This window comes from Embiotoca jacksoni, unplaced genomic scaffold, assembly GCF_022577435.1.
Source record: "Embiotoca jacksoni isolate LCO1_2020_lvr unplaced genomic scaffold, fEmbJac1.0.p SCAF_84, whole genome shotgun sequence".
NCBI lineage: Eukaryota > Metazoa > Chordata > Actinopteri > Embiotocidae > Embiotoca > Embiotoca jacksoni.
The window spans coordinates 414,717-432,500 of NW_027185441.1; the positions used below are offsets into that span (position 1 = coordinate 414,717).

A 17,784-nucleotide genomic window follows, 5' to 3' on the forward strand; every position below is an offset into this window, starting at 1 on the left:
TCACTTTATGTTGAAGGCTTCTTTTAAGCCTTTCAGTGCTGCTTCCTTGGTGATCTTCCTCCAGTCACCTGGAACATCAGCTGGCTTCGCCTTATATTCTTTAGCAAATCTGTCATTGTACGTTACCAGAACATACTTCCAGTAGTCCGAGGCCTCGATGGTGCGGTCTGGGGGAATGAGCCAGTCTGGATAGTATGTGGTGTAATCCTTGTAAGGATGCCACTGAGATTTAGTGTGTACGTTTTTGAATTCATGATCACTGTGCACATCAGTTGTACACAGTGTTTCAACCAGTTTACTGTTGTTTTCACGTTTGACCCTACCGAGACCTTTTGGCCGATGCACAGCTGCATGATGTTTTTTGTGATTTTGGCCTCCGGCCTCACAGGGAACTTTGCAGAATGGACATTGTTGTCCACAGCCAAACACTCGCCTGAAAAGCTCATCCTGCGGTTTGACTGGAAGCTTGTTCAGAGTCTCAGTGATGTCTTCAGACTTTGAGAATTCCTGCTGAAGTTCTACTTTCAAGTCTTCGATCGACATCTTGAGGCTGTTAACGAATGGGTGAAATGTGGTTTGGATTTGAAACAGGGTGGATTTTTCTGCCTCAACAGAAATTGAGATGTCTTTAATCAAATCTTTGCGCATGTTGTTGATGAGCTTTGTGATGTTTTCCCGGGTATCTGGCAGCAGACATCCATCCTTTCCTTTTGATGCATCATTCAATGCTTTGAGGATTTTTTTAGCTACAACCTCCAGATTCTTGGTCTTCAGTTTGCACAACGTCTCGTCCTCTGACATTTGTTGCAGGGTATGCTGGAATATCCAGTCTTTTACATACATCTCATAGTTACTTATGTACTTAACGAAACTCTCAAAGTTTTCCTGTAGCAGCAACTCATTCTGAATGTTGTACTGGAAAAAAGAACGGGAACTGTACTCTACTGAATGGGAGCTAGTTAAGATTTCGTCTACTATGTCTACTCCCAGAGATCTTCTGATGTAATCTTCCACAGCAGGTTTGATGCAAAATCTAGCAAAATCATTTGCTTTCTTTTGGCTTTGATCTTTGTCTTTGTATAAATCAAGAAAATCTGACAAGTACCGAGTCTTGTACTCGTCCAGCTGAGTTTTCGGATTGATATCTGACAAGAACCTTCTGTGCATTTTCAAGAATTCTCGCGAGGCAATGCCACAGATATGAAGTTTCAGGTCAACCTCAAACTGTGTATTTGTTTTGTGTTGCTTGTAACTTTGTTGAAGGTACTGATCCACCTTCTCCAGAAGATCCTTTGTGAAAGAGTCGTGGTAATCTCCACCAGTCATCAATTTGTCAAACACAAATTGTGTGCAGGACTGAATGAGAGTGTCTGCAAAGCTTTGCAAATCTCCTCTCCACAGAAACGTTTCAATCCCTGAGTCTATATGTTCACTCCTGGTTTTAAATGGACTCTTGCTAGTTTCCTTTAAGTCAATATGCTGTAATTCCTCACTGACATTCTGGTTTGAGAAATTCTTTCTCAACTGCTTCAGGACATCTCCTGCAATATCTCGCTCCTTCTGGCCAGAAATACCGGCAGTGGCTCTATCCCACATCTTTTCAAAATCATGTGTCAGCTGTTCATCGGACAGTGAGAGTGTGTGCGAGTCTTTGCAGTCACTTAAGAGCTTCATGACCCGGTCTTCAATCACACCTCTGTATTTCCTCTGGATGTCTTGAGCCTTCTTTGAACTTATTTTCAGCTCCAGGCTGCAGTCTAGTTTAGTACTCACAGAACATTGAATTTCATTTGCAATGCTCGTGATACTGTTGACAAAGTCAGCTTTGTATTTCTCTATCAGATTTACATGTCTGTCCTTCCTTTTGTAGTAGTCACGGAGTTTCTCCTTCATTTGTGTTTGTTGTGCAGTTATTTTTTTGGTACCCTCAGACTTTTTTGATTCAACCACTCCACTCCAAGTTTCTACTTCAGATTCATTGTCAGCATTTAAGATTTCTAACTCTGCTTCCTTCTGCCAGGAGAGAATCTCTTTCCTGAACTCCCATTCCCATTCATGGAATTCTTTGCACAAGTTGTCATAGGCATGAGCCACAAGAGTGTTTCTGAAGCTAAAGATGAAGTTCTCATATTTGACTGCTTTCCACAGACTTCTCATCCACTCCAGAAACTGTGGGATATCTGAGACTTCTCTCTCACTTTTCATTGTCTCCAGAAGATGTTTCTTGAACTCTGCTACAGCTTCACTGTAACCCGTGTTCACGGGGGCCATTGGTGGGGTTCCATGCCAGAGCCCGGGGATGTTCCAGTTGTTCTTTTCTATGTCATAATCCAGCACCTCCGTGAATGCTTTAATAGAAGGCTGTTTTTCCATTTCTGCCGCAATTTGAGTCATTTCATTGAGTTGGTCTAGGAGATGTTTTCTCTCTGTCATGCCTTTGGAATGGGCAGAAACTCCAGCAACATTTTGGTGTACAAAATGGCAAGTTGGTTTTTTTCCAATCAGCTTCATTCTCAAGAATGCATGAGCTGCGATTTGCAAGACATCCTTCATCTCAGTGAAATTCTCCATTGCAGTATTGATAATGGTTACATCACTTAAACCAATGACAAAGGTTGCCAGTTGGTTGTCATGTTCATAACTGTCCTCTAGTTGTGCCAGATGAGGAGATTTTAGACCCTCTGTGTCAATGAGAAGTATAAAGTCACAATTGAACTCACTTTTCAAATCCTCACCAACTTGGAGGAACAACATATAAGCTCCTCTTGTGCATCTGCCGCTGCTGACAGGAAACTGCACACCAAACATGGTGTTGAGGAGTGTTGACTTCCCGGTGCTTTGAACACCTAAAACAGTCAGTACCAGCAGTTGACTCTTCTGTCCAACCTTCTGGTGAAGTTCCATCAGCACATCTGTCACCCATCTCTGTGGTATGTTGGATGCATCTCCATCCAAGAGCTCTAAAGGATACCCATCCAATAGCATCTCAGCAGCCAAACCAGGCAGATGGCACATTTTGTGTGCATTCATTTTTGAATGACAGGAAACTTCATAGATCAGGCCCATCTCTCTCATGTAGTGCTCTATTCCTAAAGAGCTATCCAGTAAAGCTTGACCCAACTTTGCAACAAGTTTCACATCTTTCTTTTTGCATTCCTCTTTAAATTCGTTTCGCAAATTAGACAATTTTTTTCGTGAATGTGAATCAAGCTTTAGTTTCATCCACTTAAGGAGAAAATCTCTGTTTACTTTATCCGCTGTAGATAAGTTATCTATAAAATTATTCATTCCTCTGGACAGATTGTATTGCCTCTGCTCCTGTTGGATTCTTTGTTTTTCTTCCTGTAGCTGAGATATTTGTTCTTCCAGTCCTGAGTCACTAGATTTAGTCAATCTGCACTCCTTCTTTTCTAACTGCGATAACCTTTTCCAGTTTTCTCCCTGCAGAGGAAGTTGCTGTTTCTTGTAATCAGGTACACTTCGCACCCCAATTCCTCTCACAATCTCTTCGGCTGCCTTCTTTTGGTCGTCGCTTTTGTATTCATCCACAGAAAGACCAAGTTCAACAGCTTTCCCAAGCATATTGGCAGTGCTAATTGTGGCTGTTACAGCTGCCAGTGAGGTCTTGATGGCGGCACAAAGTTTCTTTGAAAATTCTGCTCCATTTACTCTTGAATCTGTTGTTTTTACGTTGCTCTTTGGCAAACCTAATTTTTCCACTGTTGTCTTGACAGACATCATGTCCTCTCTAGCGTTCCCCTCTTTGCGATTAACGACCAAGACTAGTTTTGATTTCACATCTTGTAGGGAAGCCAGAACCTTCTGCTCTTCTTCTTCCACTTTGTCCAGGAACACAAAGGTAGCAGTTGACACTTGAAGAAGAAAATGGAATTGTGGAAGTGACTCACAAATGTCTCCTCGCAAATTGGCAAAGGCAACTGGTACTTGAAAGGTGTCCAGATTCTCTCTTCCACAGGGAAGATACCAGCAAACCTCTACCAGTCCATTGGCTATTTCTCTTTTAAGTGCTCCTCCTTCCAAATTACGGTGCATGAAGATATTGTGATTCTGTTGGCCACGGCTGAGAACCAGATTCAGCAGTTCGGACTTTGATAAACTGCAGTTTTTGAGCCTCACAAAGGAGTACAATGGTAGATTTGCTTGGACAATGTTTTCTTCAACAAATCCTCTTGATTCAGACAAGTCATGTGGACGCCACTCTTTAACAATGTCTCTGAGGGCCCAAAGCATCAGGCTGCACTGATTGTCATTGGCCTGTGGCAACAGCAGTGGGACAGAAAACTGGCACATGGACATCTTGAGGGCCATTTCCTGTTGCAGGAAGCTGTCAGCACAGAGGAAGAGTGCTACTATGAGGTCCAGAGGGTTGACCTTATTGTCAGAGCCATCTGCAGTATACAGGTCAAAATCAAACTCATCAGTGGTTTCCTCAGGATTGACTGGTAATTGTGTAAAGTTCCTGCAATCAGCATTGATTTTAAAAAGATTTCTAAGGAAGCACCATGGTATTTCCTCCAGTGACGTGACACTAGTTTCATTGAGGCTGTTTTTGTTGATCTCCGAGAGAGACTGACGAGTGAGCTTGTTGGGATAAAATTTCTCCAGTCCAAGATGAGAAAGAAAGTTCATCAGGGCTGTCAAAGAGCAAGGAGAGATCACATTTAGAAATTATGCAACCTTTACATTTGATACATCTATAATCGGACTGAACAAAACAGAACAACTACAAAAATGAAGGTGGCAAGGTTTATGAAAAATGTGGTTTTATCATGGGAATGAGTAATATGTCATTTTATTTATTTATACAAACTTTTAGTTGTAAGAGACTGCCCCTTCAAAACTGCCAGTCAGGTTCTATTGAATGAAGGAGGATACTGGCATCGCTAGCTAAACGTTACTCTATACTCTAACGGCTCTATTCACGGATTTATGGTACTACGAGTCGGCCTCCACGGGCTGATGATGGTATTGGAGGCTTGGGAAGAGGTAACTAGTATTATAAATAACTCTTCCCGTGGTGTTATCTTAACCAATGTTGGAAGTGGTTCAATGACAGAAGATGAAGGGTAAAACAAAAATGTACAAACACGAACATTATTTAAATGTCAAAGTGAACGAAGAACACTCAGCCAATACAGTGAAATCAGGAGCTGGAACCATGTTGAGGAGTGAACACAAGTAAATTATTCACACTTAATGCTCCCAATGCAATTCATTTATTAACAACACTGATGAAGACCCTCCACGAACCACCACCTTAACGTGGTGGAGGTGTTTGAGTGGCTCAGTGATCTGGGAGCTGTGATGTCGGGTCATCAGCTCCTGGTCGGGTCTCTGAAGGTGAACTGGTCTCAGGGGAGAGTCCAGACTAAGAGCGGTTCTAAAGACCCTGATGAACAGCAGCCGGTCTGAGGTCACCTCGGCCGGATCAGGGAAACCGGGGCATCCTCCCGGAGCCAGACCTGGGAGGGGAGCTCGCTGGGGAGCGTCTGGTGGCCGGGACTTCAGCCATGAGGCCCGGACGGGCTCAGCCCGGAGAAACAACATGGAGCAGCCACCCTGTTGACCCACCACCCGCAGGGACAAGCATCGGGGTCAGGTGCAATGCAGACCGGGCGGTGGGCCGATCGCAGGCAGCATAGACCAGCTGTAGGGAGGTGGAACGTCACCTCCTAGCGGGTAAAGAGCCAGAGCTGGTGCGGGAGGTGGAGCAGGAGGTGGAGCGGTGCCAGCTAGATATAGTTGGGCTCTCTTCCACGCACAGCACCGGTTCTGGAACCAAGCACCTGGAGAACAGCTGGACTTTGTCCTTTTCTGGAGTTTCCCCGGCTGAGAGGCGCCGTGTTGGAGTTCTATCGGAGAACGAGAGGCTCTGCCTCCATGCTGCAGGCTGCTCGGAGGCAAACTCTGACTGTTGTTTGTGTTTATTCATCAAACAGCAGTTCGGAGTATCCGGCCTTCTTGGAGTTGGTGGGAAGAGTCGGTGCAAATCATTATTTTTGATCGCAACAATCCCATTATATATGATAATAAAGGCTAATAATGGAAATATTTATTAAAGAAAATTATGAATTATAAAACATGTCATGGTAGATTAAATATTATAAAATTGAAGAAAACACAATAACCAGTTATTATAAATACGTCAGTACTCAAATGTATGCAAGTGTGTTCTTGGGTGTTCGTAGATTTACTTTAACGACTCCAAAATAAGTAAACATTATTGAATGCCAGAATAAAAAAAACTGTGTAAGTAGATTTTAAGAAAAAAATAGGGTGGGGAGGTTTGATGCCACAGTATACCTGGTTGAAAGTCAGCAATCACCGCTATGTAGGTGTAAATTTAAGCTTTAGTAACGCTACATCGTAGCATATATGAGTAACAACATTAAAGGTACCAGTAAAAGATTATTATAGCTTTAATGCTTGAATGTAAAAGTTATGTACAAATAAGCAGTGAATTAAAGACTCATCTACGTACCTGCAGGCCCTCTTCCGTCTGTGTTCATTGTAGACGTGGTCTGACTTCTCCCTTTATTGAAAACCTAAAGGCAATCATAAATACCACTTAAGTTTCACAGAACCAGTTATTAAATGCAATACCAGTATAAAGGACAAGGAATAAAGATTCTGTTTACATTATTTATGGTAATAAATATGTGAATGTTACTTTTAATAAACACATTTCCATCAGTTTATAGTTCTTTGTCAGAATGTACCTGTAAGCTTGTAGCCTTCTGTGTTCAGTTTACACATGCCACGACTTCAAAACCTAAAGGAAGAAAAAATATCTCTTTAGTCAATATTAACACGGTGCATAAAATATCTGTTATTGACAGGATACATTTACATCTATTGTATTTCTACTGTGTTACTATGGCAGGGGGTGGACGTGGCCGTGGAGTTCACCATGCTTGATGCATGTGCAAAGTTTTGTGAAGTTTCAAGCATCCTTTGACCTTAAACATCAACTTCCTGTGTCACGGCGAAACATCAAACATTGCCGCATCACCATGGCAACGCCGTTTGACTAAAACGCACAAACTTCTCAATACATCATCAGCCCCATGTTAAGGATATTCTAACCCAAATTGAGGTTCATGTGATCAAACACCTCAACGTAGTAGGTGAAAGTATGAAAAAAGTAATTTCCTATTTGCCACCAGGGGGCGACATGGCCATGACCAAATATTATCATAGAGATATTTTCAGGACCGGACTGTTTTCATACATGTAACATTTGGGGAAGGTCAGTCCATGTATATAAGATTTACAGCAATTTGTAGTTTCATGGCGAGAAATGGCCACCTTGGTCATGGTGCCAAGAGACTTTTTTTTCATCAGAAAATGTGTATCACACACATATCTATGGAATTTCATTCATGTATGTAAAACTAGGTGCTGGGGCTGCAGATTAGGGGGCGCCAGCAAGCCATTTGGCCACGCCCACTCACCAAAAACATCTCAGATATATAGTCTCACCACGCCAGATGTATGTGCCATGTTTCATGAGGTTTCAAGCGTCCTTTGACCTTAAACATCAACTTCCTGTGTCACGGCGAAACATCGAACTTTGCTGCATTGCTAAGGTGACGCCCTTTGACGAAAAAGCACAAACTTCCCAATATATCATCAACATCATGTCTTCATCAGATGTCTTCAGGGCGGGACTGTTATCATACATGTAAAGTTTAAGGAAGATCAGACAACAAATTTACAGCAACTTGTAGTTTCATGGCGAGACGCTCAAAATGGCCACAACAGGCACACCGTTCAAAGAAAACGAATTCTTTTTACAGTTTTTAATCCCAAAAATGTTAAGAGTGCACTGACCGATACATATATTTAAGATTACACTGACCTATACATATATATTTAAGATTACACTGACCTATACATATATATTTAAGATTACACTGACCTATACATATATATTTAAGATTACACTGACCTAATCATACACATATTTAAGATCACACTGACCTATACATATATATTGAAGATTGAACTGACATATACATATATATTTAAAATTGAACTGACCTATATGTATATATTTAACATTACACTGACCTATACATATATATTTTACATTACACTGACCAATACATATATATATTTAAGATTGAACTGACCTATACATTTATATTTAATATTGCACTGACCATCACGTACTGTACATATATTTAAGATTACACTGACCTATACATACATATATTTAAGATTACACTGACCTATACGTACATATATTTAAGATTACACTGACCTATACATTTATATTTAACATTGCACTGACCTATACATATATATTTAAGATTGAACTGACCTATACATTTATATTTAAGATTGAATTGACCTATACATTTATATTTAAGATTGAATTGACCTATGCATATATATTTAAGATTACACTAACCTAAACATATCTATTGAAGAGTACACTGATCTATGCATATCTATTTAAGAGGGTACTGACCTATAGATATATATTTAAGATTGAACTGACCTATACATTTATATTTAAGAGTAAACTGACCTATACATATATATTTAAGAGTGTACTGACCTATACATATATATTTAAGATTGAACTGACCTATACGTATATATTTAAGAGTGCACTGACGTGTACATATATATTTAAGAGTGCACTGACCTATACATATATATTTAAGAGTGTACTGACCTATACATATATATTTAAGATTACACTGACCTATACATATATATTTAAGATTGAACTGACCTATACATTTATATTTAAGATTGAACTGACCTATGCATATATATTTAAGATTGAACTGACCTATACATATATATTTAAGATTGAACTGACCTATGCATATATATTTAAGAGTGCACTGACCTATACATATATATTTAAGATTGAACTGACCTATACATATATATTTAAGCGTGCACTGACCTATACATATATATTTAAGATTGAACTGACCTATACATTTATATTTAAGAGTGTACTGACCTATACATATATATTTAAGAGTGTACTGACCTATACATATATATTTAAGATTGAACTGACCTATGCATATATATTTAAGATTACACTGACCTATAGATATATATTTAAGATTGAACTGACCTATACATATATATTTAAGCGTGCACTGACCTATACATATATATTTAAGATTGAACTGACCTATACATTTATATTTAAGATTGAACTGACCTATGCATATATATTTAAGATTACACTGACCTATAGATATATATTTAAGATTGAACTGACCTATACATATATATTTAAGAGTACACTGACCTATACATATATATTTAAGAGTGTACTGACCTATACATATATATTTAAGAGTGTACTGACCTATACATATATATTTAAGATTGAACTGACCTATGCATATATATTTAAGATTACACTGACCTATAGATATATATTTAAGATTGAACTGACCTATACATATATATTTAAGCGTGCACTGACCTATACATATATATTTAAGATTACACTGACCTATACATATACATTTAAGATTGAACTGACCTATACATATATATTTAAGAGTACACTGACCAATACATATATATTTAAGATTGAACTGACCTATACATATATATTTAAGAGTGCACTGACCTATACATATACAGTGGGTACGGAAAGTATTCAGACCCCTTTACATTTTTCACTCTTTGTTTCATTGCAGCCATTTGCTAAAATCAAAAAAGTTCATTTTATTTCTCATTAATGTACACTAAGCACCCCATGTTGACAGAAAAAAACAGAAATGTAGAAATTTGTGCAAATTTATTAAAAAAGAAAACCTGAAATATCACATGGTCATAAGTATTCAGACCCTTTGCTCAGTATTGAGTAGAAGCACCCTTTTGAGCTCGTACAGCCATGAGTCTTCTTGGGAATGATGCAACAAGCTTTTCACACCTGGATTTGGGGATCCTCTGCCATTCTTCCTTGCAGATCCTCTCCAGTTCCGTCAGGTTGGATGGTGAACGTTGGTGGACAGCCATTTTCAGGTCTCTCCAGAGATGCTCAATTGGGTTTAGGTCAGGGCTCTGGCTGGGCCAGTCAAGAATGGTCACAGAGTTGTTCCGAAGCCACTCCTTTGTTATTTTAGCTGTGTGCTTCGGGTCATTGTCTTGTTGGAAGGTGAACCTTCGGCCCAGTCTGAGGTCCAGAGCACTCTGGAAGAGGTTTTCTTCCAGGATATCTCTGTACTTGGCCGCATTCATCTTTCCTTCAATTGCAACCAGTCGTCCTGTCCCTACAGCTGAAAAACACCCCCATAGCATGATGCTGCCACCACCATGTTTCACTGTTGGGATTGTATTGGGCAGGTGATGAGCAGTGCCTGGTTTTCTCCACACATACCGCTTAGAATTAACGCCAACAAGTTCAATCTTGGTCTCATCAGACCAGAGAATCTTATTTCTCATAGTCTGGGAGTCCTTCATGTGTTTTTTGGCTAACTCTATGCGGGCTTTCATATGTCTTGCACTGAGGAGAGGCTTCCGTCGGGCCACTCTGCCATAAAGCCCCGACTGGTGGAGGGCTGCAGTGATAGTTGACTTTGTGGAACTTTCTCCCATCTCCCTACTGCATCTCTGGAGCTCAGCCACAGTGATCTTTGGGTTCTTCTTTACCTCTCTCACCAAGGCTCTTCTCCCACGATTGCTCAGTTTGGCTGGACGGCCAGGTCTAGGAAGAGTTCTGGTCGTCCCAAACTTCTTCCATTTAAGGATTATGGAGGCCACTGTGCTCTTAGGAACCTTGAGTGCTGCAGAAATGATTTTGTAACCTTGGCCAGATCTGTGCCTTGCCACAATTCTGTCTCTGAGCTCCTTGGACAGTTCCTTCGACCTCATGATTCTCATTTGCTCTGACATGCACTGTGAGCTGTAAGGTCTTATATAGACAGCTGTGTGCCTTTCCTAATCAAGTCCAATCAGTTTAATTAAACACAGCTGGACTCCAATGAAGGAGTAGAACCATCTCAAGGAGGATCAGAAGAAATGGACAGCATGTGAGTTAAATATGAGTGTCACAGCAAAGGGTCTGAATACTTATGACCATGTAATATTTCAGTTTTTCTTTTTTAATAAATTTGCACAAATTTCTACATTTCTGTTTTTTTCTGTCAAGATGGGGTGCTGAGTGTACATTAATGAGAAATAAAATTAACTTTTTTGATTTTAGCAAATGGCTGCAATGAAACAAAGAGTGAAAAATTTAAAGGGGTCTGAATACTTTCCGTACCCACTGTATATTTAAGAGTAAACTGACCTATACATATATATTTAAGAGTGCACTGACCTATACATATATATTTAAGAGTAAACTGACCTATACATATATATTTAAGATTGAACTGACCTATACATATATATTCAAGAGTGCACTAACCTATACATATATATTCAAGAGTGTACTGACTAAATTTCAGGGCGGTCCGTCTAATTCTGTAGGAAGAGTTTGTTAAAGTGTAACGTGCAAATCGGCAAAATTCGCCACTTAATTCAAAATGGCGGACTTCATGTTGAGTTGGGGTCACGGTGCCAACAGACATTTTTCTACATGTTGGTGTTATACACATGTCCACCGAATTTAGTGCATGTAGGTAAATGTAGCCGCTGGGTCTATGGTTTAGGGGGCAATAGCGAGCCATTTGGCCCTGCCCACACGTGAAAAACCACTAAAATACGTAAATTTTCGCTACCAGTAACATGTGTGCCAACTTTATTTGAGCATGTTAAAGCCTTCAAATAGGCCATTTATGTTTGAGGAGAATAATAAGGAACGATAATAATAATTCATTGCATTACAATAGGGCGTTCGCACCATTCGGTGCTCGGGCCCTAAATAAAAATGAAAAACAAAGTTTATCTTAACTCACATAGTTTACCTGGAAGCCACTATTTCAAATAGTAACATAACTTTGTTGTTCCCTTGCTAGATTTTGTTCTTCCTAATCATGCAAATAATTCAAAAATACTAACAAAACAATAGAATAAAGCAACCAACCTTAGTCGAGTAGATAGTCCATGACAACAAAATAGTTGTTTCTTTACGCTCCATTCGCAGCAAAAAGTCCTGTTTCTGGACCTAAAGGAGCAGTTCTCAACATGTGAACTGCTGCAGTGCTGACAGCCCATTTTATTTCTTCAGTCAGTTACGTTTTACTTTCACTTTTCAAGATCACGTGGTTTCCCAGAAAACTTTACAGTCACCTGTAAAACCTATTATAAAACTGTGATGACACCTTATAAAATGACATGCAGAAAGTTGTTTTCCTTGCTGCGCTGCACATTTACGATAGTTTTGTTGAATCCTCGAGTTGAATACGCAGATTTCCTTTGAAAAATGATGCATTAACTTCATTGTCAAATTGAAGGTAAACATTTTTCTCATACCCTACAAAAGCACAAGTTGTATTGGATCTAAGTTAATAATATAAGAAAGTGTATGCTTTAAAACTGGATAATAAAGCATAGGAGAGCCAAAGCCGTTGTTTTTATGGGTTGTATGTCCGTCTGTCCGTCCCGTTCTCCTGAACACATTATCTCAAGAAGGCCCTAAGCGAATTTCTTCAAACTTGGCAAAAACATTCACTTAGGACCAACGATGAACTGATAACATTCATTTTGGTAGTCAAAGGGCAAAGGTCAAGATCAGAATGACTGTATCAACCACAAGACTGCAATGTGACATTATAGTCTCACTCTGTGTTGAGACGACACAATATAATTCTCTTTCAAATGTGGATCTTCTGTGGGTGAAAGGGGGGCATCCGCCTCCTCCTGTAATCTGATGGACCCCCCCTCTGCCCCCCAATTATTATTGGTTTTCAATAATGTTAATCACAGAACTGCTCGCCTTTAGAGAAGTGCACGTGGACTATCCATGAGGAGCTCCTGAATGTTTTCCAGCGGCCTGAAGATCATGGCTTGGCAAAAGCAGCCACAGTGTTACATGAACGATTCTTTCCTAGAATGGTGAAGGCTGACTCTGCACAGCAGATCATGGGTTTGCCTTCTTGGGAAAACAATTACGATCCCAGCAAAGGGTCCACAGCTCACACAGCCCAAAAACATGATCATGTTTCTCTGTGACACACAAAGCAGGTGCTGTCTACAAGTTTCTCTGCCATCAACATTATAAAACACATCACCAGACAAAATGAATGGTCAGAAAAAAAAGGAAAGGTAAAAGAGAGAGCGAAAATAATAAGACAAAGGTGCCAAAGTCACAGATAAATGCCACAAAATAAGCAAGATGTTGACCAATAAAACGAATCAGTGTATAGATGTGTTCATTTTTGTGCTGTTTGCTTTACAAACAGCAGTGAGTGAACATTGCAATCTAAAGCTTTTTATAGTAGAGGGCTATTTGGGCTTTTGTATTTGACTCACCACGGTGTAGGTTATGTTCGTTTTTAGTGAATGTGTTTGTGACATTTTTGACACTTTTGATATGCTTGATACTTGAATATCAAGATAACCATTTGAAAATTTGAGCTAACTGTATCTCAGTCTCTTTTTAAGTGTAGTGAACTGTGTCGTCTGTACATTTGTGTTATGATTGATGTATTCCTGGTGAGTTTTTGAGGATGCACCTTTGTCACAAAAGAGATTTTGACTTGTCATTGTAGGTAATGCACAGGTGTATCAATGAGGACTCAGTTCCATTGCGCCCCAGTAAGCCATGACAGCCAACCAGCACCTATACCAAAGCAAGACCCCCCCAATAGTCTAGCAGATGACAGCAAAATATTGCAAATGGTAATACAAGCACCAAATTTGGCACAGTTGTTTTCTTGGGCGTACTAAACAAATTTGCCAGATTGAACATTTTGAAAATCCAAGATGGCGGCTATATTCCAAGATGGCCACCAAAATTGACCCTGCGAAATAGTCTTTCATATTAAAACGCATTTACTTGGCCAATTTCAATGATCTTGGTGTCAATTTGTATATTTTCAGGCACGCTGAATTAATTTTTCCAATTTTCAAAAGCCTCAAGTAAATATTTTCCTCAGTTTTTGTTGTTTTGTTGTTATCGTTTGCATTTATAACAATGCTAGTTCTTGGGGTGTGGGGTTTGTTTCCTTTGTTTCAGAAGTCAGCCACATCCTTTGGATGGACTACTGGCACTGGTCCTCATCACTGGCCTAACTCTCTAACTCTGGTGTGAAAGGTTCTGAAGTTAGCACCAGACATCATGAGCAGACTTTGAGCTCCCAGAGGCATTTCCATGAGAATATGGAATCTTTCTTCAAAACAATGAAGGAGATAGGCAACCCTTTTCAAGAAAAGTCAGAACTGGTTGGGGCACATCACCAGAGAGGAAAACAGCAGTTTAAATCATTCATGGAGGGCATGCAGAATGAAGAAGACTTTACATTCTATAATCCAATCACAAAGAACGAGGTGTCCTTCTTCAAACATGAGCATGTCATTGGCAGTTCCAAGGAAAAGGTGCTGAAAGATGACTACCAGCTGTTCTCACGACTAGTCATCTCCTGCCAGAACAGGGAGTCTGACTCGCAAGAGTTCTTCAAGCACGAGAACCAGTCAGCCCCTGCCTCTCTCAGTGATGGTGGAAAGCTTCATACATGCTAGAAGTCACAGCTGGTGGAAATTCTTCAAGCATTGATGGCTCAGCCCGAATCAATACTTTACCTCCACATGGCTCTAAGACCTCCGATGCCTATGCCAGAGAAGATATCCTTCCAAAACCTGTGTTTTTCTCAATGTGGCAAGTCAAAATCTCTGACGTGAAAAAGGTCTATAATAGCATATATAATACATGGAAAATGCAGTATTCAGATAGGGATCCATTGATAAATCCAACATCTTTGAATTTTTTAATCTGGATGATTTTACGCCTGAATCAACATAAAAAGCGGCCCACTAACTATTCTGGTAGCCCTAACATAAACAAAGATAGCCTACAAAATTAGCAGTGTGGTGGTGGTACATTTTAATATAAATAATTGTTTCCACTTAGGAGTCTTAATGTTGAAGACAGAAGTTGGTGGCAACCTTTATTTTTGCTGTGACTTTTGGGTAGCCCCCTAATTGAACTGTAGTTCCTCCCTGTTTCCCCACCTGGATCTGAATAATGATGGATCATTATGGATCCGCCCCTGCATTCACGATGGTAATTGTCAGATTAGGCATGAAAAGTCTCATCGATTCTTGCCGTGTCTTTGTCGAGAGACTCACACCACTACAATATACCCCGGACAAATCATTGCTCACGTTTGTGAGTTCCTTTATTGTCTGGGAGAAGGGTCAAGAACTTGTCATTCATGGCTCCAGATGCACTATGTGTGATGCTAACGGTCTTTCGAGATGTTTGACAATGTTTTTTGAATTTGTGTAGCCTGAGCCTGATGTACATCTAGTATGATCCACTGTTAAACACATTCTTAGGGTCTGAAAGTGCAGTGGACTTCTCAAAATGTTTTGACAGTTTTTTTTCCTGCATGACATCACTGTAAGGACAACGCAGCCGCAATAACAACCATCCAACACAGTGTGTTGAAGGAGAAACTTAGACCACATGTATGACTTTATCCTTTTATGAGGATATGAAACACACGGTCAAAGCATGTCTACAACAATATAAAACATAAAGCAAGACTGAGCTTTTACAGTAAACTGTAAAACCGTGTGATAAAACCGTGATAAAACCGTGATAACCCGTTATAAAATGACTTGCAGAAAGTTGTTTTCCTTGCTGTGTTGCGCATTTAAGACAGTTTTGTTGAAACCTTGAGTTTGCAGATTTTCTTTGAAAGATGATGCTTTTTTTAATCTTCACTGTCAAATTCAAGGCTGAGTAAGCTTTACTTTCTTGTATCAGGTTGTGCAAACAATGCAGGAGTTAAGTAAATATCACCTTGTGTGAATAATCTAATTTACTTATGAAAATACGTAACTACAAACAAACACCAAGCAACAGATTGAATAACAGGTGACATTTTGAAGTGAAAAGCACTTAACTGATCATTTGTTGTAGAATTTAAACAAACAGTTGAAGTATTAGTTAAAGGGCCATAAAATATTTTTTTCAGTGTGTATTTGATTGTTAAACTATAAAGTATAAAACAGAAAGCCATTCTCAAGCACTTTATTGAACATTTGAACCTTTGGGATTCTTATTTCAGTCTCAGCGTGCAGATCCAAACATTCTTCACCTCCTCCAGTTAATTCTGTGGTTCAACCATTCAGTTTTACTCCTCCACATGTGATCGAAGTCCATCGAGCCTTAAAGAAATATGAGCTTGATCTTCACTCTCCCAAGTTAGCAGTCGATTTAGTTGCACAACTTCTGATTCATATTTGAAATTTGATACTTTCCAACAAAGAGATTCCGAACATATGATGTGTTTTTACTATAGTTATTGAAAAGTTTTTAATGAACAATTTTAAAGTATTTTTACACACTCACAATTGATATTCTTTTACAACATCAGGCTTGAGAAAACATCATAACAAAATAACTGCTGCTATTAAAGTGCTGATTTACATTATTGAGGCACCGGACAGCAAAAAATATTATTCATCCAAAGACTTTCCAATATTGTCTCATCTGAGCATGCTTGAAGTTGATTTTGTGATTACTTGTCTACTAGAACACAAAGTTCTGGTAAGTTTTGTGTCTCTCTCCTTCTCCCTTTATCAAAAGGCATCACAGGGTTGCATACAAACACTTCTGTGTTTCTCCATATGGAAATGATCGTTGTGATAATTTTTCAAATAATAATAATACTTTTCCAAACTACCACAAAAAAAGAGAACTGGAAAAATAATCAAGTATAAACTCTCAGTCGACAAATAAATACAAATACGACAGTTCAAAGTAAAGATACGATAATAAATAAAGACATAAACCAGATACAATAAATGCCTTGTCATCACTGGGTACTATCAGAGCCTTATCAAGGTCAGTCAATCAGCTCGATGCTATAACATGCTGGGCCTTAAAGGGCAAGAGTCAAATTTAAAGATCACTTCTTAAACAAACAAGCCAGCCGGTGAAAGGAACTTAAAACGGAACACGCTGACAGAATAGAGCAGCAACTGCAGTAAACTTTACTGAGAACATGGAGACGTTTAAAACATCACAGATTCTGATGTTACAGACGTTTTGTAGCACAAACATGGATCCACATTGGATTCCAGACGGAGTCTATAAGTTCAGGAAGAAAGCTGCTCATACTTCCTGTGAGAATGACTTTTCAACACACTGTGTTGTCATGTTGTCGTGTTGGATAACTCTGTTACCATCAGCCTCGGCTAAAATCAAGCCTTCACCCTGAAAGAAGTGCTGACTCCAGTATTTTGGTCCCTATGATGTAGTCAGACCCACAAAGGGTTTAATATAGAGAAACAAGGACACAAACACACAACAGTAACTGAGAGACGAGCAACTTCACGCTTTACAGCAGCAGTTGTTGTTGTTGGACGTGAATGCAGTTCTGCAGTGAAACCACTGGGGGGCAGCGAGTCACTGCTTCCTCAGTGAGTGGATGAATAAATGAAGTGCACATCATTGTTGGTCCTCTCTGTTTCAGCTTTTACTGTAATTCATGTTTCTCCAACAAAACTCAGCTGATTACACCTTGAAAATAATTTTAAAAAACAGACACACTGACTGTGTTTTTCTTGGCTCATTTGTTGGTTTGATTCTCTTAAAGTTTGAAATGAAAAAACAATATTAAACAGCATCTCTATCACGTGTGAAAAAAAAAACATCGA

General features: G+C 39.3%; 1 protein-coding gene across 1 annotated transcript; it reads right to left on the reverse strand.

Moving 5' to 3' along the window:
- LOC138192317 (up-regulator of cell proliferation-like) lies at positions 1-5,568 on the reverse strand. Its single transcript, XM_069139633.1, has 2 exons — positions 5,268-5,568; positions 1-4,655 (listed from the first exon to the last, which is right to left on the reverse strand). Exons 1-2 carry the CDS (start codon positions 5,566-5,568, stop codon positions 1-3), a joined length of 4,956 nt encoding a protein of 1,651 aa, XP_068995734.1.
- Between the last annotated feature and the right edge of the window lie 12,216 nt (positions 5,569-17,784).